Source organism: Sciurus carolinensis, chromosome 2 (genome assembly GCF_902686445.1).
Source record: "Sciurus carolinensis chromosome 2, mSciCar1.2, whole genome shotgun sequence".
In the NCBI taxonomy this organism is placed as follows: Eukaryota; Metazoa; Chordata; class Mammalia; order Rodentia; family Sciuridae; genus Sciurus; species Sciurus carolinensis.
The window spans coordinates 163,017,386-163,030,068 of record NC_062214.1 but is presented as its reverse complement, the minus strand read 5'-3'; the positions used below and the strand labels follow the sequence as shown (position 1 = coordinate 163,030,068).

General features: G+C 36.4%; 1 protein-coding gene across 4 annotated transcripts in view; it reads left to right on the top strand.

Annotated features, from left to right (window-relative positions):
• Window positions 1-11,843, top strand: part of Wdr89 (WD repeat domain 89) — a 32,202-nt gene extending 20,359 nt beyond the window's left edge. For all 4 annotated transcript variants that reach the window (XM_047540358.1, XM_047540359.1, XM_047540356.1 and 1 more), the window contains one exon: window positions 9,570-11,843. In XM_047540358.1, the coding sequence (XP_047396314.1) occupies window positions 9,601-10,764 (1,164 nt within the window). In that variant the 5' untranslated portion in view covers window positions 9,570-9,600 and the 3' untranslated portion in view covers window positions 10,765-11,843. The remainder of the gene's footprint in view (window positions 1-9,569) is intronic.
• Window positions 11,844-12,683: the final 840 nt, after the last annotated feature.

Below are 12,683 nucleotides of genomic sequence, written 5' to 3'. Positions count from 1 at the left end.
ATTTTAATTGTACCACACTGGCAGGTTTCTGTTAAGTTAAAAATACTTCACTGCAATATTTACATTAAATCCAAGTTGACAATTTCTGAAAGTATTTATAAGAAACTGTTAACATTTATTGCCTCCTAGGATAGGAAGGATGCTTGAAAACAGAAATATTCCAAAACAGTAGTTTTGGAGCATTTTGAATTTTGAACCATGTTGACTTTATTATTCATAAATATATGTAAACATTATTAGAACATACAGAAACTTCCCAGATGGAATTGAATATTAAAAAAATTTTAAAATCTATCATTTCAGTGGTGTGTTTATTTTGTTGCTGTCTTTAGAATCAGGGCTTCTACCATAATTACTGAGCATATTTTATAATAGAGTCTGCTGAGAATTCCTTTGTTTATCTTTTTTACCTTTTTATTTTTAAACAAAAGCAATTGAAAGGGAGAGTGGAAGAGAGGGAGAATGAATGATCAAATTTCCTGTCTTTAATATGAATGAAATTGACTCCTGTGTGTTCCCTATAATTTTCCAAATTAGGTCAGAACTTGGTGATAGATCTAAGATTTTATTTGATTATCTCTAATTAAGATGATTCTGGTTGCATTAAAAATTCTGCAGAAAACTGACTTAAATAATCAGGAGATGTCAAGTCCCATACTGTGGTGCAAAAGTTCTGCTCATCTATTGGCTTGGTTCCAGTTGAAAGTTAGAGTTCTACATCTGGACAACTTCTTGTTGGGAGGGGAATGGATGCAGAGTAGCATATTTGTAAGGTTTCTGAACCAATTAATGATAAAAGGAATAAGATGCTGTGGTTGGTCTAGGCTAATCAGGGTTGGTCCCTTGAGGTGGAGTCAAGTCCAGAAACCATTCTAGGGCTCATGGGGGATGAAAAGGAGAAATTAGAGGAATACCATCATTCTGTCCTTTCAGGTTTCTTAATTGCTTTTCAAATGAAATATTACACACAACTGACCCCTCTGTTACTAACAATAACTTTTGGAGAATATAATTATTTGTACTGGATGAGAGGTACAGGGGGTTTCTTTTATTGTTCTCTATTACGTAATGGAAAGTTTGTTAAAATAAAAGTGGAATACAAAAATCAAAAGTAAAAGAGGATGCTGGGTGAAGGCACAGTGGTGCACGCCGGTAATCCCAGGGACTCAGGAGCCCGAGGCAGGAGGATTGCAAGTTCAAAACCAGCCTCAGCAATTTAGTGAGTCCCTGTCTCAAAACATAAACAGGGGCTGGGGGCGTGGCTCAGTGATTAAGCACCCTTGGGTTCAATCCCCAGTACAAAAAAAAAAAAAGGGAGCGGGGGCTGGTTGCCCACTGTAAGCTTTTCTAGGTTGGTATGTGTTTTCTCCATCATACTGCTTCCTTTTTCTCAAAGCCTAATGTGCTTATTCTTAAAGTTGATAATGAAGATTGTGTGTGTGTGTGTGTGTATCTTGGGGTTGGAACTCAAGTTTAAACATAAAATTAGAGCTGGGGTTGTGGCTCAGTGGTAGAGCCCCAGCCTCACACATGTGAGGTGCTGGGTTCAATTCTTAGCACCATATAAAAATAAGTAAATAAAAATAAAGTAAAAAAACCCACAAAGTTAATTTGTTTCATATACATCTTATACACATAGCCTGAAAACAATTTTATACAATATTTTTAGTGCACCTGTATTTTGACTGTGCTCCAACACATGAGATCAAGCATAAAATTTTCTGTCATGCCAGTTCTACAAAGGTTTTGAATTTTAGAGCACTTTGGGTTTTTGGAGCATTTCGAGTTTTTGGTTTAGGGGTGTTAAACTATAGTACAGTAGTTCAGCAATAGCTTAGTATTTGAATGAATACAGATTCACAGGTTTTGAGGTTACTTGAATTTCAAACCAGATTCCCCCTGTGTGCTCACCCATACTCTCAGCTCTGAGAGCATGAACAAGCGGGCTCTCAGCTTCAGTTTCCTCTGTAAAATGGTGATACTGTCTCACACAGTTAAATGATTAAGATTAAAAAAATATATATATCAGAGATAAGTTTCTGGCACATAACTGAGCATTTCTTAAACTCCAATTGTGATTTTCTTCTCTGACTCAATTATTCTGGCCCAATTTAATAGATGTAGTGGCATTATTATTGTTAAATTCTAAGTATGGATTGCTAAATTTTTGGAGCCCATTCCTGAATGACTTTCCCATTATACTTCTCTGTATTGGGGACATTATATATTTCACAATCATCAGAGCTTGGTCCTTATAGTCAATAGGCAATATTGAGTATCAGTTGTGGGGAATTAGGATATTCTAACCCACATCTGATAAACTGTCTCAAAAAAAAAAAAAAAAAAATACTTCCCAGGCAATTGTTACTTTTCAATATTAAAAAGCTAGTAATATGTGCCGCTTATGTTGTCGAATCTTTCAATTATGACGAATGTTCCTATCTGAAAAATAAAAATTGGCTTCTTAGGGGACTGCTAATATTTTATGCAAAAGTAATATGCAGAAGATTTCATATACTACATTTCATAATCAGTTTCTAAACAGGTGTTTATTCTAATAATTTTTGTCTACTTCCCCTTTTATGAAGTTATTTAAACTAGGCCTTCATATATCATATTCAAACTGAACCAACTGAAGAATAAGCAATACTCAGTTGCAGTTATTTTATTTAAGATGTGTTTTATAAATAGGAAAAACATATTACTTGCTTTCTTTTAGGAAATAAGATGAAACAATGTGATAAAAAAATAGCTTAAATTTTACTTAGGCAAAAACTTCAAGAGAAGTTCCTACTTACTTAGGTTTAGTTATTTTGTTACTAAGTAGTCAACTCTTAATTAGCTAAGAACAGTGTTTCAGATCAGAAGTTAGTCAGCATTTCTCATGCAGTATTTTGCAAGATGGGCCAGGCACAGTAGTGCTAAAGGTAGTGCATGCTTGTAATCCCAGCGTCTTGGGAGGCTGAGACAGGATTGAAAATTCAAGGCCAGTCTCAGTAACTTGATGAAACCCTGTCTCAAAAAAGGACTGGAGATGTAGCTCAGAGGTAAAGCACCCCAGTTTCAACCCCTAGTATCTCTCCCCCAGAATGTTGCAGGTGGCCATTCATCATATAGTTACTGTTGGAAGCTTGTTCCAAGGTGTCCATTGGGGTATCTTTCCAAATCTCTCCAACTACTACATTATATTCATACCAGAGAATTTTGTATTCCAGTAACAACCACAACAGCAGCAATGACTCAGTGCTAGGGCACTGTGGGTTTTCTGCTATTTTTTTTTTTTTTTTTTTTTTTTTTTTTTTTTTGTGGTACTGGGTATCGAACTCAGGGCCTTGTTCTTGCGAGGCAAGCACTCTACCAGCTGAGCTATCTCCCCAGCCCATCTGCTATTCTTCATCTGAACTAGGTGACTCTTTGAAGGAATTATAGGCAAGATGAGATATTTGTATTTACCTCCATTCCCAGAACATGTAGGTCCATATTTAAATGGGTTGTGGTTGCTTGCTACATCCTCTAACTCAAGGATGAGGAATTTCTTTTCAGTGAAGAAAAAATTTTTCAGCCAAGCAAACTACCACAGCATATGACTTTCTACCTTTTTCTTTATCTGGACTTTTTTTTCTTTTAATGTCAGTATTGGGAAAGGTATGAACAGCAGAGTGGTGGCAGTAACTCCCCTTTCACTTTTCTTTACTGTTCTCTTTCTGCCTGTCTTCATTACTCTTTCCTTTGGTACTCTTTTCTTTCCCTCTGTGTGTGCATACATATATAGTGATAGAATAAAGTCTATTTTAGTCAGTTTTTTGCTCCTATGACCAAAAGACATAACAGAACTTTTTTTTTTTTTTTTTTTTTTTTAATACTGGGGATTGTACCCAGAAGGGCACTTAACCATTGAACCACTTCCCCAGCCCTTTTTTTGTATTTTATTTAGAGACAGGGTCTCACTGAGTTCCTTAGGGCCTCATTAAATTGCTGAGACTGGCCTTGAACTTGCAGTCCTCCTGCCTCAACTTCCTGAGTTGCTGGGGTTACAAGAGTGCACAACCATGCCCGGCAGTAAGAACAGTTTTAGAAGAGGAAAAATTTATTTGGTGCCCTCTCCATAGTTCTGGGTCCAAGGTGAGGGAGAACAACGTTGTAGAAAGGCATAGTAGGATCCAGGTGCGGTGGCACATGCCTGTGATCCTAGCAGCTCAGGAGGCTGAAGCAGGAGGACTGCAAGTTCAAGACCAGCCTCAGCAATGTGGTGAGGCCCTAACCTAAGCAACTTAGACCCTGTCTCAGTGGTTAAGTACCCCTGGATTCAATCCCTGGTATCAAAAGAAAAAGAACGGCATGGTGGGAGAAAGCAGCTCTGGATGTAGCAATCAGGAAGCAGAGAGAGCTCTACTCATCTGGGACAAAATATAAACCCCAGAGGCATACCCCTAGTGACCTGTGTCCTCTAGCCACATCCTACTTGCCTACAGTTAATCCATATCAGTGGATCAATCCAGTGATACAATTATAAGTCTCATAATCTCATCATTTCACCTCAGTTCTTGGGTTGTCTCACAAACTGTTGAGATCTAGAATGCAAATTAAGCATTATTTTATGCATCTAACAAACATAAAAAGCGATTTAAATTATGTTAATTTTGTTCTCCAGGTGTGTTGGTTAGGTTGAGTCATATGAAATTGTCAGTATCATTTTGATCTACAGAAATAGATTTAATCTAATTTTTCTCTAAGCAGCCTGCAACCCAAAAGTAGGATTTGGAGATTGAATGAATGGTCTGAATGGGAGAGGGAGATGTTTATGAGTATTTCAACCTTGGATAACGAGGTCAAACAACTGCCATCATGATGCCAATACCATTGGACAAAATGGAGAAAATTGAGACATATAAGTTGTTTGATATTTTTTAAGGGGGAGGTTTTGGGAAGAGGGGAGCATGAATAACCACTTTTGTTTGGGAGTATAATAGGACACATCCAAGGAGAAATTGCCAGTAGACAAGTTGGACCTATGGATTTAAGTAGAGTTAGATAGGATTGTTCACTGATAGGAGGCACTTGAAAACATCAGTGTAAATGAGGTCACACTGTAAGTGTGGAGTGAAAAGTTAAATGCACATTTTAGGATATTTTGAATAGGTTGTGGTAAAAATTTATGTCAAATAATGTTTTTCTTCACAAATGTAAAATCTCAGTAGTTCCTTTTGTACTTTGCCATTATTTTACAAATTCCCATGAGTGGAGTTCCCCATGCAAACACAGATGCATGCAATATTCTTTTAGGTTTATTCTGTTGCTCCTAGAACTCGTAGGCTCTTAATGCATGAAAATCATATCAATTATGCATTGATTTATTCAGTGACCAGTTTTTAATGACATGAGTCAGATCATATTCATTAATAAAATACAGTTTTTCAAAAATTATATTGAATGTATAGTGTAAACTTCAAAGAAAATACACATAAATGTGGTTCCTTTTGTGAATTCTTAATCATAGGGGTAAACGTTTTAGTTGTGTGTATAGTGTTTCATTTCTTTAAAAATTCTGAATCAAATGTGGCAAAAATGTTAGCATCTGTTAAATCTGGATATTACCTATTTGGTTGTCATACTTTCTTCTACACCTCTGTGTACATTTGAAGTTTTCTATAATTAAATTAATAGAATAGGCAGTGTGACAGAGAACTTCTTTATGTTGGTTGATGGGGAAGTTCTCTCTAGGGAGGTGACATATACTATGATCTGAATAACAGGAAGGAGTTATTCATGTAGAAAATGTGGGGAAGAGTATTCCAGGCAGAGAAACAGCTATTGTTACAGTACTGAGGTAGGAGAAACCATACGTTCCAGAAAAAAAACCATTTTAGCCTGTTGGTTGGAAAACCAGCAGTTATGCTGATAACTACCACAGCATAACTAGTCAGTGGTTCTGTAGGCTCTGAATACTTAAATTGAATGAAGTTCTATTTTTAGTCTAAGGTAATTCTTCCATAGTTTTTCCATGTAGGACTTATAGATTGATGGGATAATGTTATTAAAAAACAAAAAGTATTTCTCAGTGTCAAATCAAAACAGTTTGGACATCAAAGGCAACAAGCTCGGTGTGGTGGCTTGTGTCTGTGGTCCCAGCTACTTGGGAAGTTAAGCAGGATTTGCTTGAGCCTAGGAATACCAGGCCATCCTGTGCAAAATAACCAGACTAAGTTATGGTTTGTATATATGAAGTATCCTTCAAAAGCTGTGTTACTGCAGGAATATATAGGGGTAAAATTATTAGATTTTAAGACCTCCATTCAAACTAGTCCATCCTAGTTTGAATGGAGACTGGGTAGTAACTGTAGGCAGGGGGAGTGTGCCCTGAAAGGGTTCATCTTCCCTGGGAGTCCCATCCCACCTCTTCTCTCCTTTCTCTGCTTCCTGACCTGTCTTTCCTTCACTGGACCCTTGCCCCATGTTGGGCCCAGAGCAATAGAATCAGCCCTATGTACAACTGAGACTTCTGAAACTGTGAAATAAACTTTTCCTCCTCTAAGTTGCTCTTGTTGGATATTTTGGTTGCAGCAATGAAAAAGCTAACTAAAACAAATTCCCATCTCAAAAAAAAAAAAAAAAAAAGCAATAGACTATTACACAGTTATTAAATATAATTTCTTAGTGACAATAGAGAGGGGGACAGAATCTTTTTTTCCCCCTAGATGAATGTCAGATGAGGTAGAAAGAATGATTGAATGACTGCCTAGCAGATCCCAGTATAATCATTGATTAAGGCAAAGGTAATCAAAGAATGCCAAAATCTTTAGTTGAAAGGTTGTTGAAGAATAGCTATTATATAATCTCAAAGTATCACTGTATGGTTATTTACTAACTACAAAGGGAGAAGTTAAAGTGTATTTAATTTATCTGATGTAAAGTGTATTTAACTCTGATAGTGACCACCTTAACCAAGAGCTCATACTTGACGTTATATTCCTCCCTGATGTGACCCAACAAAAAGTACTTAGTTCACCTAAATAGTGTCCCTACCCAACGTGTTAAACTATTAGTCATGAGGAAATGGACAAATCCAGAATGTGGGATATCTTTTGAGACAATTGTCCTGGAGAAAACATTCAGTGTTATGAAAAACCAGGTTGGGGAGTCTTCTTATGCTGAAGTATATAGAAATGAAGTGGCATTTTTTTCTGTGACTAACTTTCAAATGGTTCTCACACAAAAAAAAAGGAGTGTGTATAGATAAAGAGAGAAAGCAAATGTGGCAAGAAGTTAACAGTTGGGGACTTCGGGAGCTTAAGGACTATGTGTATGTATATATGTGTTCAGCTTTTAGATTTTTTTTTTAATTTTTTAATTATTTATTTATTTAGGTTCTGTGGATTGAACCCAGGGTCACTTAACCACTGAGCCACATCCCCAGCTCTTTGTTTTATTTTGAGAGAGGATCCCCCTAGGACCTTAGGCCTTACTAAGTTGCCAAGGCTCGTCTCAAACTTACAATCCTCTTGCCTCAGCCTTCCCAGTCACTGGGTTTACAGACAACTGTACTACCATGCCCAGCAGTTTTTATAGTTTATAAATATTCAAAATTAAAAGTTGGGGGTAGTTCATGTACCAGTTTTGAACTCAATGCAGCTTTTTGTTATTTTTGTCCACTGATTTAATTCTGCTATTTGAAGCCACTCTGATAAATCCAACTTCTTTATCATTTGGTGTTAGTGGCAAAGGTAGTGGTGATACTGGTCATTTTTACAGTAATGTTTATCGAATATGTACTATGCTCTATCAGACATTGTGCACAAAACATCACATTATTTCGGTTAATCCTGTTAACTGTTGAGTTAGTAATCACTTCTCTTAAAGATGAAAAGACATCTTTTTTAAAAAGTTATCACTAAAGCAACAGAAAAAATTTAAGAATGAAGATGTGAATCTGTGAAGCACACTAGAATATTCATTAATGAAAAGTAACAGAAAAACTTGTGATGAGCTAAACATGGGGGTGCATACTTGTAATCACAGTGACTGGGGACACAGGAGGATCTCAAATTCAAAGCCAGCCTTTGCAATTTAGTAAGGCCCTAAGCAATATAATGGGACCCTGTCTCAAAATAAAAAATAAAAAGGACTGGGGATGTGGCTCAGTGGTTATAAACACCTCTGGGTTCAATCCCTGGAACCAAAAAAAAAAAAAAAAAAGGAAAAGGTTGTGATAGCTGGGTATGGTGGTGCACACCTATAATTCCAAGGATTCAGGAAGCTCAGAGAGGAGAATTGTTAGTTTAAGGCCAGCCTCAGCAACTTAGTGAAACTCTGTCTCAAAATAAAAAATAAAAAAGACTGGGGATATAACTCAGTGGTAAAGCACCCCTGGGTTAGATCCCCAATACCAAAAAAGAAAAAAAAGGAAATCTGTGATAAAGTCACTAGGCATGCATAATTTTCTGGCTTTGAACTTGCTGTACATAAAACCTACTATGGAGAGGCAATCTAATGTGGTGGTTATGAGTTCATTTCCTAAAGCCAGAATGTCCATGTTCAGATACAAGTCCCACCATTTATAAGTTGCTACTGCTTGAGAAACATTTCTCCAGGATTTTATCCTGGGAACTTATATTGGTTTCCTATTGCTGCTATAACCAATACCTGCGTATTTGATAGCTTGAAACAACACAACCATGTTTATTATCTTATCGTTCTTTACGTCAGATGCCCAAAATGGATGTCACTGGACTAAAATTAAGGTGTCAGTGGACTTGTATTTCTGCTTGGATCCTCTGGAGAAGAATGTTTCCTTGCTCTTTCCAGTTTCTAGAGGCTACCTACATTTCTTGACTTAGGACACCCATCTTAAAAACCAGTGATGTTATATCTCTCTGTGCCTTTCTTCCATGTAACATCTCCCTCTGACACTTCTGTGTTTCTCATCTACTTTTTAAAAACACTTGTGATTATATTGGGCCTACCCAGATAATCTAGAGTAATCTCCCTATTTTAAGGGCAGCTTTAAATTAGGCTAATTGGCAACCTTAATTCCATCTGCAACCTCAATTCTCCTTTTCAATGTAACCTAACATATTCTCAGGCTCCAGGGATTAAGGCATGAACATCTCTGGGGAACTTCCTCCCCCGCTTCCCTGGCCTGCACATCCCTGCTTAAATTCTAAAGTTGTATGAGGTACCTGGGACCAGAAGATGACTCACAGTCTTTGCCAAAACTGAGGACTGTGAGCAGGACCAATAATTGGATTTGAACTAAAAGGAACTACTAAATGGTATATACATATATATTGACCTTTTCTTACTAACATAAAATACACTTGGTAAATGCAGCATTGAAGAGTAAATTAGAAGGCAACTGAGTTTTACTTATATTGTGATAGGAAAATGATTAAAATAGTAGAGCAGCTTCTATTTCTGTTCTGTGCTTTTTTTTTCCCCCCCATTTACCACGGATCAAACCCAGAGGACTTAAACACGGAGCTACATCCCTAGCTCTTTTTATTATTTAATTGCAACATTAGAGAAACTAAATTTAATTTAGTTTAATTTTAATTTTTATATGTCTATTACAGAGTTTTACTACCATTGGATGTTACTGTTGATATGGAGAAGATTGAGGAACAATTTTCTAATCTGCATATTATTAAACGTTCCTCGGAACCTAAGGAACCCACTTATCTTCTTGACATAGACACATCGAAGACTATAGAAGGAGAAAAAGGGAGCTTGGTTGCTGTTTTATGTTCTAATGGATCAATAAGGATATATGATAAAGAAACATTAAACATATTACGAGAATTTAATGGATATCCTGGACTTCTTAATGGAGTCAAATTTGCCAATTCATGTGACAGTGTATATTCAGCAAGTACTGAGGGCACTGTAAAATGTTGGGACGCTCGATTAGCCAGTGAAAAACCTGTTCAACTGTTCAAGGGTTACACTTCCAACGTCTTCATCAGTTTTGATATCAGTTGTAACGATCATGTCATTTGTGCTGGTACAGAAAAAATGGATGATGATGCATTGTTGGTATTTTGGGATGCAAGAGTTAATTCTCAGGATTCGTCTAGTACTAGAGACCCACTTGGTGCATATTCAGAGACACACAGTGATGATATCACTCAAGTACGTTTCCATCCCAGCAATCCCAACATGGTCGTCTCCGGTTCAACTGATGGCTTGGTAAATGTATTTGATATTAATGTTGATAATGAAGAAGATGCACTAGTTACAACCTGTAACTCAGTGTCATCAGTAAGCTATATTGGTTGGTGTGGGAAGGATTATAAACAGATTTACTGCATGACACATGATGAAGGATTTTCTTGGTGGGATCTTAATCATTTGGACACTGATGAACCGATTACACGTTTGAACATCCAGGATGTCAGAGAAATAATTAACGTGAAAGAAGGTAATTTGGACTATTTGATTGGTGGCCTCTATCATGAAAAGATGGACAAACTGTTTGTTATTGGAGGAACAAACACAGGAAGGATTCACCTGATGAACTGCACCACGTCGGGACTGACCCATGTGACGACCCTTCAGGGAGGGCATGCTGCCACAGTTCGTTCTTTCTATTGGAACACACAGGATGATTCTCTGCTGACAGGGGGAGAAGATGCACAGTTGTTACTTTGGAAACCTGGAGCAGTAGAGAAGACATTTACGAAGAAAGACAGCATGAAAATAGCATCCTCTGTGCACCAGCGAGTACGCATTCACAGTAATGATTCTTACAGGAGAAGGAAAAAGCCGTGATGTTACATTGGAAGTTTACTTGACAGGTTTTATAGTTTCGAGTAATTGTTTCTGTCTATACCTGTAATAGGCATGTTTAAACTTGTATGTAACAACAGATGAGTTAGCAAACAATCCTGGACAAATGTTGAGAATGGTTTAATTCAAGAGATCTGTTTGTATTCTTAAATATTTTTCGAGCCTCCAGTTGAATATGAAATTCAATGAGTTGAAAGCAAATTTACATGCCTCATTTTAAAGACCCATCTGTTGAGTTAGTAAATGTTGGGTATGAAGAAATAGCTCGGATAAGGACTTTTTAGAAGTAGATAGCTGATGAATCTTAATAAAACAGGTGGTTTGAGCTGGTTTTTTGTTGTTGTTTTGGTTGTTTGTTTTGTACCAGGGATTGAACCTGAGGCGCTTAACCACTGAGCCACATCCCAGCCCTTTTTTAAATATTTTTTTGAAATGGTCTTGCTAAATAGCTCAGGGCCTCAGCCTCCTGAGCTGCTGGGATTACAGGCACCTGCCACACCTGGCTGATTGTTTTTTAAGGTCAGTTTTTTTACATTATAAATTATCTTCATTGTTTATAAAACCAAAGTCAGATTATTTTCTTCAATTGAGGAGATTCTACTTGCTTAATGTACTTAATATATTACCATGGAATATTTAAATGTAAGAATTCTAATGAGTGTAAATAGAATTAATTTTTTTTTGGCTTGCATGAGGCCCTGGGTTCAATCCCTAGCACAATAAATAAACAAACAAATAAATAAATAAATAAAAATAAATAAATCACAGGCATTTACCTGAAAAGAGAAAAATATATTTAGTAAATATTTGTTTACTTTTAGTTAAATAGGTACTGATGAAATTATCTTGTGAAATTTATTTTGAGAAAAAGTATAAAAATAAAAATATCTATAATAAGACTTTATTTCAAAATATCCTTTCAATAATATTTGTGGCAAAATTTTCTTTTACAGTGTTTCATCCTTAATTTTAACTTTATTTTTTAAATATTTTCTTAGCTGTTGATGGACCTTTATTATTTATATGTGGTGCGGAGCATCAAACCCAGTGCTTTACACATGCCAGGCAAGGGCTCTACCACTGAGTCACACCCCAGCTTCTTTTTTTTTTTTTTTTTGGTGCTGGAGATCGAACCCAGGGCCCTGTGCTTGTAAGGCAAGCACTTTACCAACTGAGCTATATCCCCAGCCCCTCACCCCAGCTTCTTAATTTTAACCTTGAAGTTTTGTTTACTGCTAATTTTGTCAGTCTTTTAAAAAATATTTCTGTAAAGAGTCTTAATAAAAGAATTTGATTATTCTGAAGGTTTGGTATCTTTTCTAAAAGGTAAGAATATCTTTCTGTAGATACTAGAAATATTGTGAAAGACAAATATTGCATTAGAACCTTTTATATCTCTTTAAATGTGAACTAATAACGGCATCTTCGAATCTGTGATGCTAGGAGAAAATTTATTTTTATGTAGAAAATGTAACTTACATTTCGGCTATGATCTAGAATAGCTCACCTGAGACTACACAATAGATAACTCATAGTTTAACATATTCAAAGTATATAATTCTTTTTCTGGTTTTTTTTCTTTTTTTTTTTTTTTTTTTTTTTTTTGTGTGTGTGTGTGTGTGTGTGTGTGTGTGTGATTCTGGGATCAAACCCAGGGACTGATACATGCTAAGCCGACGCTCTACCACTGAGCTACGTCCCTGGCTTCCTTGCCTATTTTTATATGACCTATGACATATGAATGGTTTTCACATCTTTAAACAGGAGCAAAAGCAAAAAGAATATTTTGTAACATGTGAAAGCCTTAGTCATAATAGCCAAAGGGTAGAGATGATTCAAGTGTCCATCAGTAGATGAATGGATATGCAAAATGTAGTATATCCATTCAGTAGGATATTTGG